Source organism: Cyprinodon tularosa, unplaced genomic scaffold (genome assembly GCF_016077235.1).
Source record: "Cyprinodon tularosa strain WSP-4 unplaced genomic scaffold, ASM1607723v1 ctg284, whole genome shotgun sequence".
Taxonomy (NCBI): domain Eukaryota; kingdom Metazoa; phylum Chordata; class Actinopteri; order Cyprinodontiformes; family Cyprinodontidae; genus Cyprinodon; species Cyprinodon tularosa.
In genome coordinates this window covers 1,019,185-1,034,880 of record NW_024038990.1, presented here as the reverse complement: position 1 = coordinate 1,034,880, position 15,696 = coordinate 1,019,185, and the positions used below count along the sequence as shown (strand labels likewise).

The following is a 15,696-nucleotide window of genomic DNA, read 5'->3' as shown; positions in this document are numbered from 1 at the left end:
GCTGGACTACAAGGGGTGAGCAATGATAATTACTATCAGGGCCAGGCTAGAGATTGTTTTTCTTCTGTTTCGAGAATAAAGTTGTAATATTAAGAGAATAAAGTCCAAAAATTCAAGAATAAAGTCCTAAAGTTCCGAGATTTTATTTTATGGCAACTCCTACAACAAGCACTTTCTTCCCTAAAATGAGGAATGTGGAGCATCATGTGAAGTTATACTTTGGCTCTGGTTTGACAAATAAGAAAATCTTTTAGCAGCAGCATCAAATTGGGCAGAATGTGAAAGTTAACTCTGGTTGCTGATTGGTGGAGCTGGTCGGCCGTCATCTGCTCGTTGCAGCCTGAAGTTTTCTTTCTGAAACAGGTTGTTGAATGATGACTTTATTTTCGTAATATTACGACTTTATTCGTATAATGTTACGACTTTATTCACGTAATATTACAACTATTCTCATAATGTTACAACTTTATTCTAGTAATATTAAAACTTTATTCTCGTAATATTACAACTTTATTGTTATAATGTTACGACTTTATTCTCATGTTATGACTTTATTCTTGTAATATTACGACTTTATTCTCGTAATGTTACGACTTTATTCTCTTAATATTACGATTTTATTCTTATCTTATGACATTATTCTCATAATATCACAACTTAATTCTCTTAATATTATGACTTTATTCTCATAATATTACAACTTTATTCTTGTAATATTACGACTTTATTCTCATGTTATGACTTTATTCTTGTAATATTATGACTTTATTCTCGTAATGTTACGACTTTATTCTCTTAATATTACGATTTTATTCTTATCTTATGACATTATTCTCATAATATCACAACTTAATTCTCTTAATATTATGACTTTATTCTCATAATATTACAACTTTATTCTCATAATATTACGACTTTATTCTCGTAATGTTACGACTTTATTCTCGTAATATTACAACTTTGTTCTCATGTTACAACTTTATTCTCAAAATAAAAAAAAATCTCTAGCCTAGTAGTATTGTACATTTGTATGCTCAAAATAAATTAAACCTTGCTTGAAAAAAAAAATGGTATACATTTGCAAGACGTGCGTCAAGCCCCCCTATGTGGATACCTTTTAGAACTCCGTTAGAACAGCAAGACTTATAAAAATCTGCACATTATTGTTGCAGGCACATTATTGTCGCAAGCTAAGAACACATTTTCTAAAAAAAAAAAAAAAATTTTAACATACTATCTACACTTCAAGCTAAATACAAATCCTAGCTCCTGATGCCCATCTACCAATAAAATGCTGTTGATAACATCCCTGCAGACCAAGAGAAATGCATCTTTGTGCCTTTTTCCACGGGAAATTCCACCCCCAGAAGGAAGAGCATTTAATCTGTAAAACACAATTTAAAAATAAATGCAATTCGTAAAACATATTCTTAGAAGACATTTTTTAAAAATACTTTTTTTAAATAGTATAATTTTCAGATATAAAATAAATGGAAAAAGTAGAGTCTGAAGAATAATAAAAAAAAAGTATAAACCAACTTTTAAGTTGTTATGCTGTTTAAAGCTGTTTTTCTGGATTACACTTTTTTTCAAATTTTAATTTACAAAATGTGTTCTTTCTTTGCAACATTAATTGAATTAAATTCACTCCATACTACCAGGGAAAGTTACTGCGAAACATTATAGAAAGTTCCCAAATGTAATACTTTATATGCTAAATTTTGCGGGCAGCGTCACATTAAAAATGCAGATCTCTATATGTTCATCTTCTGTCACCAATGATTGTTGAAAAATAGAGACTGCAGTTAGTGCATTTGCACAAGGACATTTGGCACAATTTCTCCTGACACGTCTGGAGCATGAAGGTCTAACCTACACTTTAGTTTCCTGTTTCTCCCACCTGAATTTCTGCAGCTGCTGTAGAGTTAGCACTGAGCTCACAGCTACTTCTGATTCATGTCCTTTTGAAGGATTCCATACATTTTCCATCAAAGTGAAATCTCCCACAGCATGACGCTTCCACCACTGTATCCAGCATGGAGGTGTTTTTGTTCAGAGTGGGGAGCAGTGTAACTGTTTTGCATGAAATCCAAAGAGGAAAAAACTATTTTTGTTTTCTTCCTACATTTTTTTCTTATACTCTGTAATTGTGCACAACTTTTTCTTGATCCAGTCACATAAAATCCCAATGAAGTGCATCGTAGTTTGGTGGTTGTAATGTGACAAAATGTTAAATCGTTCATAAGGTACAAACAACTTTGCTAGTTATCGTTAGTATCTTAGAGTCCTTTAATATCGAGCTGTAAACTTTAAGGTAGTTGTAACCTGTCACTATAATGCATGGTCCTATGAGCAAGACACAGGCAACAACAACATCAGTTTACACACAGTGATGTGGAGCTCGCCAGCCCTCTCAGAAATGAGTACTTCTCCATCTTTGGAGCAGCCCTACTATTCCTCCTTCCTTTTTTCTCCTCTGACAGACAGAGAACTCACTAAGGGCTTGTTTCATCACTTTTATGCTAAACGATTTTCAAAATTTTAATTGAGCAGCAGTAACTTGTAGAGGCGCGTTTCAGTAGAGGGCAGCAGGGTAACATTCTGGTCCTGGTTTGCTTGATTCTGTTTCTTATGGAAGCCCATTTCTGCCACTTCATAAAAAATAAAAGATATATGGGATTTTATATTTATGAGATTTAAAGTCAGGATTAGGCAAGATATTTCATAGTATATTTCAGTGGCAAGGCAATTCAAAATGCTGTACATGCGGAAAAAAGAGTGCATTTCAGTGGCAAATAGCCAAAAAAAGGTAAAAAAAAAAAAATTGAAAGGGACACAGCAGAATAAGTGGCATTTGCATATATATATATATATATATATATATATATACATACTGTGTATATATATACATATATATATGTATATATATATATATATATATATATAGAAAGCGATAAAATGAGAAATAATATAATAATAAGAAGAAAATTGACTAAAAACACTTTAAACATAATGCTTACATATCTCAGACAAAGGCCACTCTAAACATGCTTTAGTCTTAATTTAAAGCACCTGAGAATTTCACTGCTTTTACTGTTTTATGGGAGTTTATTCCAGATTTATGGAGCAAATTTAAAGTCATATTTTTGACTCTCAATGTCATGATTAAGAGATACAAAGTTATGGCAATATATCTGATTGGTTATCTAATAATTATGAATTTAACAGTCATAATAATGACTTTGAAAGTTAAAATGACTTTTTAGCTCCAAGTTAAGACTATTTCATAATTATGACTTAAATCTCATAGTTTATATCCCACAATTATGACTATATTTCATAATCAAGACTTTGAAAATCATACTTATGACTTAGTATGTCAAAATGATGAAAAACCATGTGATGATTACTTTCAAGTTCAAATAGAAACAACTAAAATCGCCTCAAAAATGATTATTTAAGTTTTATTGAGACATCGATGCTTGCACTGCTCTAAGATGAAATCTGGATCTCTTATTAGCCTCTCGGTTTTTACAAATTTTTAGTAAATATAAATTTGTCAGAGACTTCAAAAGCTAGATGCAACAAAATGACCCCTGTGAGCCTAAAATCTGTCCCAGTGCCACTTTTTCCAACTGATTTGGCTCTAAATCAGCTTGTACCAAATGTTATGACCAGAAGCTACCTATCCAGCAGCACCTCTGCTTTTGGGATCCTTAAGTATCACTGCCTTCTGCTGGTAGGATAAGGAACAACAGTCAGAATCTCTTCATTTTCTTCAGTTTGTTTTTCTATTATCACTGCCTCTTATGATAAACCGGTATCTTGTCTTGAAGAAAATAAGCTACTCCTTTATTTCTCCCTTCCTATTCCTGCACTATTTTTCTGTTGCATGAAAACCTCATGTGAGGATGCACTGTTTGTTCTGTTGAACTTGACAATAGAGATATAAAAATATACCCTCTGTGTTTCAAAGCAGCGTGTGTCGACCGCGTCCTTATTTCTATTTGCATACAAAAGCAGTGTTACCTTTCTACATAGAAAGGAATAAAGGGCCTTAATGACACTCACCAGGGAGGATTAAATGCAAAAACATGACATTGTTTTCCATAGGTTTGCCAGAGATAGACCAGTCCTACCTGTCAGGCCACTGGCTGCTGCGCAATAATAACAAACACAGTTCAGAGACACAAAAAAAACATGAAGGTTGAATCTCAATATAAAAAACTTTATTCGCTTAAAAAATAAATACCACTGGCAGTGACGTTTAGGCACAAAAAGATACAATCATTAAAATCTCACACAGGCAAAGGAAACCATAAAAGGCAGGTATCCAGACAAGTAACATTTCAGTATTTGTTTTTCAACTCAAATGTTTGGGGAAAATAATTCACCGTTTTGGGACTGAGGCATTTGAAAAAAATGTGAAATAAACAGACAATGATCTAGTTTAAGCAGGTTTGTGTCGCCCGACTCCGACATAAAGAAAGCACAGATTTGTCCATAAGTTGCTTCAATACTTTGGTGCTATGTTGCAGATTTGTTCTCTTTCAACAGAGTCAGACTAACTCTTGTGTATCCAGTCGAGCTAAACTAAGTTGAGTCCAGCTCAGCTATCATATTTCAAGTATAAACAAAGAGAAAAACATAATATAAAACTAAATTAGGCTTCTGTTATGAAAAAAATAATTTTGCTCACTGTAACGCCTGTTTAGGGTCTGACTATAGAAATAATTTCCTTTACTCAGAGTGGCAAGAACAAAGTACTGAGTTAATTGCTTTAAATGTAATTCCTCATATGTAGCTCCCACCATCGGCCTGGTGTCCACTTCGCCTTAGCTGACTAATCACAGTTGTTTGACACCAAAAGAAAAAAGGTTCAGCCCAGAAACTGTTCCAACAACAAGAATGATACCGTTTTGTTCTTAAAGTTCTGAGGGATTGAACAAATTTTTCTGCTTTTGTAAAAAAATCTAACAATGAGCTAGCATGCATGATTAAAGCCTCTTTTTTCCTCACAAACTTGCTTGAGTCCAACATTTAGCATTTTAAAGAATGTTCAGAAACTTAAAACTATTTGTCATAATACGTTTTGAGCCCATTTTTATGAGGATGCTAATCTGTGAACTCTGACCTTTAGCAGTTAGCAAAGCATTGTCCATATATGCTTTAGCCAAACTTTTGTAAAACTATTAATAGGCTTCAGATTAGTTTTGGTGGATATTTTGGCCTTTATATAATCGGTGAAAACAAACGGTTTTGTTTCCTCAAACTTTGGTACCAAAAGTTTTAGAAAAGGAGCTCTCACATCTCATCATTAACACCCATTCTGTTGTTTCTGCTAACATGGAGCTAGCATGCTCTTTAGCATCCATTAAAGTCCCTTTTTTCTTCACCAACTTGCTTATGTTTGTAAATGAGAACAGAGTCCCACATTTAGCCTTTTAATTAATGTTGAGAGACTTCAAACTATTTGTAACAATAAATTTTAAGCCCCTTTTTATGAGGAAGCTAATCTGTGAACTATGATTTAGCAGTTAGCGAAGCGTTGTCCATATATGCTTTAGTCAAACATTTGTAACATTATTAATAGCTTCAGATTAGTTTTGGTGGATTTTTTATTTTGGCCTTTATATAATCGGTTAAAACAAAAGGATTTGTTTCCTTAAACTTTGGTACCAGAACTTTAAGAACAGGATCTCTTACAGCTCTGCATCCATTCTGTTGTTTTTTGCTAACATGAAGCTAGCATGCTCTTTAGCATCCATTAAAGTCTCCTTTTCCCTCACCAACTTTGTTTATGTTTTTAAAATAAGGACAGTCACACATTTAGCCTTTTAATGAATGTTCAGAAACTTTAAACTATTTGTCATAATAAATATCGAGCCCATTTTATGAGGAGGCTAATCTGTGAACTTTGACCTTTAGTAGTTAGCCTAGCGTTGTCCATATACGCTTTAGTCAAACTTTTGTAACACTATTTATAGGCTTCAGATTAGTTTGGGGGGATATTTTTCTTTTTATTTTGGCCTTTATATAATCGGTTAAAACAAAAGGATTTCCTCAAACTTTAGTACCAGAACTTTAAGAACAGGAGCTGTGACAGCTCATCATTAACACCCATTCTGTTTTTTCCATCTCCGTTTCCATTTGAGTCCTTGAGCCCTATGAAATGTCCTCCCCGGACAGAACTTCAGTCTGATTCTTCCCACCTTAAGGAAAATAAATAAATTATTGATTGTGCAGAGTACATATATAACCTTTACCTAACTAGCTTTATGTTTATCTAGTCAAGCTAAGCTTTGTCGAGTCCAGCTCAGCCATCATTTTCAAATGGTATTGGTATGGTATGGCAGTACAGTTTGAATAAACATTTGTGCACGCTCATGCAGTTGGAGAAAAATCAAAAAAAGGTTTCCATAATGAAAAGAAAAACATTGCTGGTCTGTTCCTCCATTGATAGAGAAATGGGTGGTTGAACCACTTAATTTTGCTTCCAGGCCTTTTCTCAGAGCCTGTGATACATAGAAAGGTATTATACCTTCCATTTCATGGCTGAACCTCCCCAAAAATCAAACAGGTTCTCCTTTTTATTGTAGGATGGCACCATGCTTTAAGATTTAAAGGTAAAGCATTCATTTCTATTGCTCTCTGTCTAATATAACCAGGAAGATCAACACCAACATTCACAAGCACACAATATCCTGAATTTCAGAAAAAAATCCTTGACTTGTAGAATAGAAACATAATGCCTACAGTCCCTGACACTAGGGCTGGTAAAAGCTGTAGTCTATCTCTGCATCATCCTGGACTCCTTGGAGGCTTCGGCAGCAACAAATGACAATGCGCAATTTATAAAGAACTATATCCAAAAGCTGGACCTGTCGGATGTGCCCCTCCTCAGGTCATGGCGCGGTTCCCGTCCCCTTTGTTGACTGCTTCTCCTTGTTTCTTGACGTTCTATGTCCGACCATTCTCTGTGAGATTGCCGAAGAGGCTCCCTTTCTGAGTGGGGAGTACTCCGACCGTGGTAAGGGAGATGTCCTGAAGGAGCTTGGTGCTCCGGTCGTGGAGGCGTGGTAGTGCGCCTTGATGGTTTCTTGTTGGTTCTTGGAGGCTCGGTATAATGTTTGGTTGGTTTATTGTGGTTTACAGGAGGGTTGATGTGAAGTTGAGAACGTTCATCATGGCGTCTGGTATGCTCGGTATGATGTCGAGGCTGCATATTATGGATTCTTGGAGGTTCAGAATACACCCGTGAAGTGTCATGGTGCCGTCTTGGGGGTTCACTATAGCGCGGCCGGGAGGCATCTTTTGCTGGTTTTACCTCGATCTAAACAAGCAAAATTTTGGAAAGTGATTTTCAAAACAGTCCAAATAGATCCCTAACGAATGACATTTTAAAAGCACAATGAACGGTTGAAGACTTACCGGTCTAGTGATGTTTTTACGCCTCATTCTTTTGGGGCAACCGGGAAGTCCTAAGAAGGATGCACAGGCGGCGAGGCAACGGGCAGAAAACACCATCTGAATGCTACAGGACACAATGAGACCAATCCAAAGGATCAGAGTGGTGCTCTGGAGAGGAAAGGGAAAGAGATTCATGAGAAAACATTGTCTTTATATGGACCATTCAGGATACCACCTCAGGCAAGAATGCCAACATTGTTGGACGTCGATAGGGATGGTTTATGGTTAATCGTGTGATTCAAAGTTATCATAATTATAGCTAGATAGATGGGAATGCATATGAACATATGGAATTAAAAATGCAACGGGCAATACACCCTTGTAAAAGAAAGCAGAGGGAATGCACAATAAATAAAAAAAAAAAACGCCTTTTGGCTACGTTCACACTGCAGGCCTTCAAGCTCAATTCAGATTTTTTTGTGAAATCCGATTTGTTTGTATGTATATGTAACTTGCATGTGATCTCTTGTGTGAACTGCAGTCATACAATATACAGTAGAGGACGCAATGATGTCACATGCCAGCATGCTCTGTGTTTACGGAAGTAAACATGGATGGTATTGCTGGAGTGCACCTAGCGATCTTTCCCAACCATAAAAACACATTCTTTCAAGATGGTTAAACATAAATACTGCTCTCCGCATCATCGTCTGCCATGGTTGTTCTTTCCCTTGGCACTGCTTATTAGCAAGACCTAGCATAGTGACTAGGGTTGGGAATTGAAAAGATTTTCACGATTCCGATTCCCTTTTCGATTCTATGAAACGATTCGATTCTTTATCGATTCTTTTTTCGATTCCAATTTGGGGGAAAAAGGAGAACAAACAGTTTGATTATCAGAATCAACTTTGTTTACTTAACTATTGCACAATCTTACAAACTCAACAAGGTCAAGATGTCCACAGGAAATGTGAAACTGGAGTAACATCTTTGTTTAAATGAAAAATGAATACAAGAACAACTTAATAACCAACAATGTCTAATAACAAATGATGGGATAATAACCTATTTTAAATAACAAAAAATACTAATTATAAAACAGTAGTAGGGAAAATTAACAGTTCTTTTGCAGAAAGATGAGCATATCTGCTTTTTCTGGAAGGATACGGGATCTTTCAGGGCTTATGGTGTTTCCAGCCGTGGAGAACACCCTCTCAGATGGGGTGGAGGAAGCCTGCACACAGAGGTAGTTTTCAGCCAGTCCAGATAGCAAGGGCAGCGTATCTTGCTTGTTCCACCACCACAGTGTGGCGCTATCCCTGCAGGGGATGGAGGGCAAGCTTTTATAGAGCTGGATTTCCTGATCTACCTCTGGGCTAAGGAAAGACGGGGCTTTGATTCACAAAGTGACCGCAGCTTGTTGTCTTCCTCCTCGAATAGTTCTTCCAACTTGCGTAACTTGCGTAACTTACGTAACTTGCGTAACTTACGTAGAAAACGTGACGTAACTCGTGCTCCCCAGAGCCGGCGCTCTAGGCTCTAGTGCTGCGGGAATCGAAAAAAAGAATCGTTCAGCGAGCTGCCAAACGATGCCATGGAATCGGAAAATACGGAACCGGTTCTTAACAGGAACCGGTTTTCGATTCCCATCCCTAATAGTGACCTTTGTCTGCGACCTTTGTCGCATTTGAAAAGATCTGATTCGTATCGGATTCAGGACCACATAGCCAAGTGGCCTGGGTCGGATTGGAAAAAATCTGATCTGTGTTGTTCAGACAGCCATGAAAAGATTAGATACAGGTCGCATAATGGGCCAAAGAATTGGTTTTGGCTTACTTCAGGCTGCAGTGTGAATGTAGCCTTAGATACATGCTTTGTTAACGACAAAGAATATCCCTACTGTACATTTCCAATGCTCCAATGCATGTTTTGTTTTTTAAATCATTATAAAACATGCAGGAATAGGGGGAAAAAACCCCAAAAACCTTTGTACAACTCATCTGTCATAGGGTAATCTGTGTGAACCAAACACAAAAGCCAAACAACACATTTTTAGTGGTGGAATGTGCCCCCAGCAGACATCTTTGGTAAAACAGCCTCTGCAGTTTCAGCTGACAGTGAAAAAAGTTACCCTAACATGTCAAATTTTATATACACTTAGATATTAAAGAAATTTGTCTCCAGTCTTTTTTTATTGATTTTATATGTGATAAAAAAGTCAATTCAAGATCAAAATACAAAGAAGTATTTAATTATTTAGAGAGCTTACATCGGTGTTTACTGTTCAAAGGCAAACTAGCACAACAACTTCTTGCCTCATAGGCCTGAACTGGAATTCAGGAACAGGTTAAAACCACACCCAATTTTATTCTGCAATAGCTGAGAGTCAAGAAACCAATACGAATTCAGATTATTGTGATCTGCAGCCAGGCCAACACTGATTAGTAATGTTTTATTATACATGTTGTTAATTTAATCAGAAAGAAATTTAAAAAAGTCTAAATACACAGGGCAGCTTTGCTGCCTCCTTTACATTATATGCAAGCTGCAGAAATATTGATTTTTGGATTAGCTCTAAGTCTTAATGTCAACAACAGGGAGCCTCTCTTTATTTTGAAGATTATGAGCTCAGATTATGACTTCAGATTACCGGCAACACCCCTCCATTTCAGTAGCAAGTTAAAGAACTTGCTAGTCAAGAATTAGCAAAATTACTGTGTTCAATGACCAAGCTAGAAGGCTGTAGCAATGAATCTAAATAATCAAAGCTAATCCAAAATAATAGTTGTATAGTGTGGCAAGGATGCATGGCACAAAATTAATCCGAATTATCATTACTGTTTATATATGCTGGTGAAGATTTTCAGTCATCCAGGTCTCAATAATTTCCAAAAAATAAAAATAAAAACAATCCACTGGACTTTGTTTGCAAGTTTGAAGACATTTCGCTTCCCATCCAGGAAGCCTTTTCAATTCAAAATGTCAGGAATAGCGTTGAGTTTGAAAACAAAGCCTTGTTTTTGTATTGAAAACATGCAAATTAGAAAGGACGAAGGGGTCCACCACTTTGGAATGGGTGTCGTTTTGGCTTTTTTTTTTGTTTTACGGCATAGTGGCTCTTTTTTCTGACAGTGGGCTGACAGGAAAGGGGGTATGAGAGAGGGGAAGAGACATGCGGCAAAGGACCAGAGGCCGGATTCGAATCCGGGTCAGCATGGGTTGTGTTCACTAACCACTACGCCACCTACACGCCCATCTTCTTTTGTTAGCCTGCAATGCCCCATACTCGTCTAAGTCTCTGAAAGGGGGGTCGTTAAAGGGAATTGTTGGCCTGGCTGAAGAGGCAAGGTCTTTTGCTCTCCTGTAATGGGGGTGGGGTTGCGATGATAGCAGGATGGGATCAACTTACTTGCTGCATTGTACGTTTTTTGTCCACCCCCTCTGTTTAAAGTTGTGGAAATGTACTTAGCGCTAGGCTTGTCCCGATCCGATCCACATATCGGATCGGACGCCGATATTGGCAAAAAAATGCGTATCGGCAAAGCATGTAAAAATGCCGATCCAGACTGCCGGTCCAGTTTTTTTTTTTTTTTTTCCGGTCCGTATTTTCCAATTTCGCCCATGGAAACAATCGATTCCACTATTTTGCGCCAGTGTTCCCCGAATCCGGTCCGTATTTTCCAGAAAACCTTCAACACACCCACAGGTCTTTTTGGGTCTGTCTCCCGGCCTAACCATTAAAACAGGTGAATTGGAAGATAGCGGGGAAAATGTCAGCCGTGTGGGATTATTTTATCCTGCACAATGTGTAGATGGAGACTAGGTGTAGAGGAGATTGGGGAGTATAAGGCATTTTTGTGTAATAGTTCACTATTATTTGCACTGATTTTTTTTTAAGCAGTGTCTTTTTTCAAGAGTAGAGTCCTGATTCTAAGTTAATAGACTATTTTCCACTCTTGTCTGTTTTGCATTTTTATTAAAACTTACAGTAATATAGCACCTTTAACTGTTTACGGTTTTACTGCTCACTGTGCAATTTCAGATTGCTGATCATAAATTTGTCCAGTTTGTGTTTATCTCTTAATAAACAGGTAAGTTTGTTGTTACCAATCATTGTGTTTTATTCAATCTCACCTAATTCAGCTGGCTAGATGTTATCAAGAGTACTAAAACCCTTTTCAACATGAGTCTTACAACTAAGGCTAAATACTTTAACTTAAACTTAAATACATGCTCGGATAGGCTGGTATCGGCCAGTATCGGTATCGGATTGGAAGTCCAAAAACAATATCGGTATCGGATCGGAAGTGCAAAAACCTGGATCGGGACATCTCTACTTAGCGCAATACCAGTCATTGTTATAGTAGTTAAACCAAGAGTCAGTCAGGTTGAGTCACTGGGCTGTGACCGAAATGTATGCATGTAGACCTGTTAAAATATTTCTAAATTACATTTTTCAAATATTTTTTTGCTTTTTTTCTTACATTTATGAAATGAAAATAGAAAAAAAAAGGGGTTCATCTCTGTAAAGTATGTTTTGCACTCTTCTCTTTGCTCTTTACATTTTAGCTAAATATTTTTGAGATAAAGTTATCTCCAGGACTCTTTAAACCAATTTTTAAAGAAAATCTGAGGTGGATTTGTTGGCATGCTTCAGAAGATTGACCTCATCAATAACCCAAGACCTCTTGATGTTCTAAATCGAGATTCTGTTGTACGGAGCAGAGTTAGTGCTTTCAAGCTGTCCAGGTCAGAGTGGACAGAACAGCTCCAGATCATCACACCAGAATCATGTTTTATCGCAGCTAAATTTTCTGATATGCTGTTTTCGGCATTTTTTTCCACTGACATTTTATCAGATCCTTGAACATTTTTACCAAATATTTGGGTATATTCAAGACTTTTTTACTTTGATTGTTTTCGGCTTTTAAACAGGCTTTTGTTTTCTTTTTCTTTTTTTTCCTTTTTGTTCAACAATGGTTCTGTTCTTGGGTTCATGAATAGCTGCTTGCATATGCACAAATGAGGTGATGGTACAGATCAAGCTTCCAATATGGATCAGGTAGTGACAACCACAACCAGGGAGAAAACAGCCCTGTCACAATAGACAGCCAATCATAGGCGTTTTATTTTCACCAGTGGTTAACACCTTCAAGATGACAAAGGTTGACACCAGTGTGCAGAAACAGATCAACACGAGTGGGAGAAAAGCTGCAGGCACGTGAAAAGCTGGCAATGAGCCTAGAATAGGATGTGATACATTAGGGTCTCCTCATATAATTGGTAACTGAACTTTATTAATCTCACATTGGAGAAATACACCTCTGCATTTCACCAATCCCCTTGGGGAGCAGTGGGCTGCCATTGTGCAGTGCTCGGGGAGCAGTGTGGGGTGAAAGGCCTTTGCTCATTGACTCAGAGTGGCAGTCTGTGGGAGTGGGGCTTAAAGTCAAAACCTTATGAATTCCAAGTGCTATGCACTAAACAACTAGGCCACTCTTCCACCCTTGAAGTTATTATATAATATTAAGACTCAACGTCAAAAACATTCCATAAGGCATGTATAAAGTGATTACTACATGACATTCAATTCAATTCAGTTTATTTCTATAGCACCAATTCACAACACGTCATCTCAAGGCACTTTACAGTTCATCAGAAAATGCAATCCCTCACACTAAGCATGCTTGTAGCGACAGTGGAGAGGAAAAACTCCCTTTGAACAGGAAGAAACCTCCAGCAGAACCAGGCTCAGTGAGCGGCCATCTGCAGAGGCCGACTGGGGTTCAATGAACTATTATTTAACAGAACAATTTTTTTTTTCTTACACCCCTACTTTTAGCAGATCAGGTAATAAATTAAAGCATCTAAATAGGAAACTGAAACAACTTTTACTATTCCTCTTTCAATGATGAAAATTTTTATTTTGATCAAACAGATGTGATAGCAGCAGCTACATGTAGAGCTGCCATGTCTGCTTCGCTTTGGCTGTGAGCTCATCAGATCTTGCTTTCATCATACCTATATGTATCCAATTTAACACATAATACTGAAACATGATTGGCTGACCCCTTACTTGAATGGTTAAAGATGGAGCAGTGCAAGATGGATTCATGTGTGTTGATGAACATACAAATATAGCAGAAATTCAGCTTATAGGAAAGATGAGATTAGATCTGCGAAGGAACAGAATTTGGAAGGAAAGAAATTATGGAGTGAATTTTGTTCCATTATTGTTGCTAGCAAAGAACCCTGATGTAAATGGAAATTTAAATAAAAAGCATTCTAGGGGTTAAACTTAAAAAATCCTTTTAATCAAAAAACCATTAAGAGTAACTTTGCTGTTTTCCTTAAGATTTTAATCTCTCTTTTAATCCCTCACACTAAACATGCTTGTAGCGACAGTGGAGAGGAAAAACTCCCTTTTAACAGGAAGAAACCTCCAGCTGAACCAGGCTCAGTGTGAGCGTATAATATGAAGTTTTTTTAACAGGCACAACCTCTCTGATCAAAGAGGCGTTTGTGTGAAAGCGGGACTCATCCATGTTTTAATAGCTATCAGCACTGATACTATTTAGAGTAGTCACAGAAGAAAGTTGGCATATTATAAAGAATTTTTCATAATCTATTGATCTGATATTAATGGGTTAAATTAAATGATGTGTCTAAATCAGGGGGAACCAATTAAAAATCAACAGGGGTCCAAAAAAAGAAAATAAAAAACCAGTAAAGGTCCAGAGACATTTTTAATTATAATCCGTAATTTAAACAGGATTTAACACTGAAATAACATGCAGGTGTTTAACTTTATGTTTGGTGTTTAATAAAAAAAGTATATTTAAAAAAATATAGAATAGAACATTTTTCACTTTAGTTTGATATATAGACAATTTCCTGATTCACATATTTTATAAAACACCTGAACTGATCATTTCTTTTTTTCTGGCTTAATGAGCGCAGTGGGCTTTATGCTGCCCTGCAAGGCTTTAAACCTGGGTTTGAATGGAGACTAAGCCATTCTAAAGCACATATAAAGGTGCTCATTTTGAGCCTGGATCCATATTTATTTCTGATTCTGTTCATGGTGGAGAATCCTGCTTCACAGCAGCAGGTTGAGCCAAACATCCTCTAAATGTGCAGGGTCATCTTTGAGCACCATTTCAATTTTCTTCCACCAGTTCACCACAGTTCTTCCAGCAGTCCACACTTTCTCTGCTCTCTTTTTCTCATCATCTTCTCCTTCTTTCCCATCGGCCGGCTTGCCACAGGTTTGCCTGCTGTGTCTAAAAGTAGCAGCAGCAGCAACCCAGACTGACAGCTGCTCATTGGCTAATTTGGATCATGTTTAGCCTGGAGCCAGACGCTTCGGAGGGCTTTACCGTATTAACAGGAGAAACGGCGCAAATGAAATTAGACACTGTCGTCGGACAAAATGCAGTAATTTATAATTGATTTAAATCAGGTTGGGTCCGGATCCGGACCGCGGTCCGGTAATCTTTGATCTCTGCTCTACATGTTTATATACAGCAGACTGTACATATTTCAGCATATAAAAAGCCCTTTTCCCCAAGATAAATTCCTGAAGATTCCCCTACTAGGCTGTGTGATCAATTCCCCTACAATCCTCTTTTGAAATTTGTTATATCAGGGCATAAGGGACAGTATTTCTTTTAAAGAAAATTTAGCCTTACTCCACTTTGTCAGGCAGGTTATATTTAGGTGATTTCTTGATAGTTGTAAATAGCAATCACGCCTCGTAGTAGCTTGTAAAACTGAGCTTAGCATTTCTAAAGATGCAATTAATTAGACTTCATTTAGCATAGAAATCAGCTGGTTTGGTGTTTTCCCTTTTAGAAAATCTAAATTTCAACACTTTTCTATTTATTTTGGTTCTTTTTTTATCAGATGATCTGAAACATTTTAGTGAAACAAAACTAAGATAATATATAAAATCTATAATGACGCAAATGTTTTCTATACGTCATGGTGTAACAGGTTCAAACTAAGAAGTTTACAGCTAAAATGCATCAGAGTTTAAAAGCCATCTGGGTCTGGGGAGGACATCTGTACACCACCATGTCTTTAAGCTGTGTTATACATTTCTATATTAATGCTGAAGAGACTACATTTAACCTCAACCTTGAAACTGCTACTATATCCCTCTATGAATGCCAGCTGTACAGTAATTACAGTGTTGATGCAAGTAAAGCACTGAAACGCAGAGAATAAAAACACAATGGCTTTAGGGAGCGTACATCTGTCCTGGTCAGGCTTCCAGTCATTAGC

General features: G+C 37.0%; 1 protein-coding gene across 1 annotated transcript in view; it reads right to left on the bottom strand.

The window, feature by feature from the left end:
- Nucleotides 1-5,615: 5,615 nt before the first annotated feature.
- LOC119786970 (keratinocyte-associated protein 3-like) overlaps nt 5,616-15,696 on the bottom strand; it is a 32,745-nt gene continuing 22,664 nt past the window's right edge. The window contains exons 5-6 of the mRNA XM_038290588.1: nt 7,432-7,578; nt 5,616-7,333 (exon numbers count right to left, since the gene is read on the bottom strand). Coding sequence (XP_038146516.1) covers nt 6,863-7,333; nt 7,432-7,578 — 618 coding nt within the window. The 3' untranslated portion in view covers nt 5,616-6,862. The remainder of the gene's footprint in view (nt 7,334-7,431; nt 7,579-15,696) is intronic.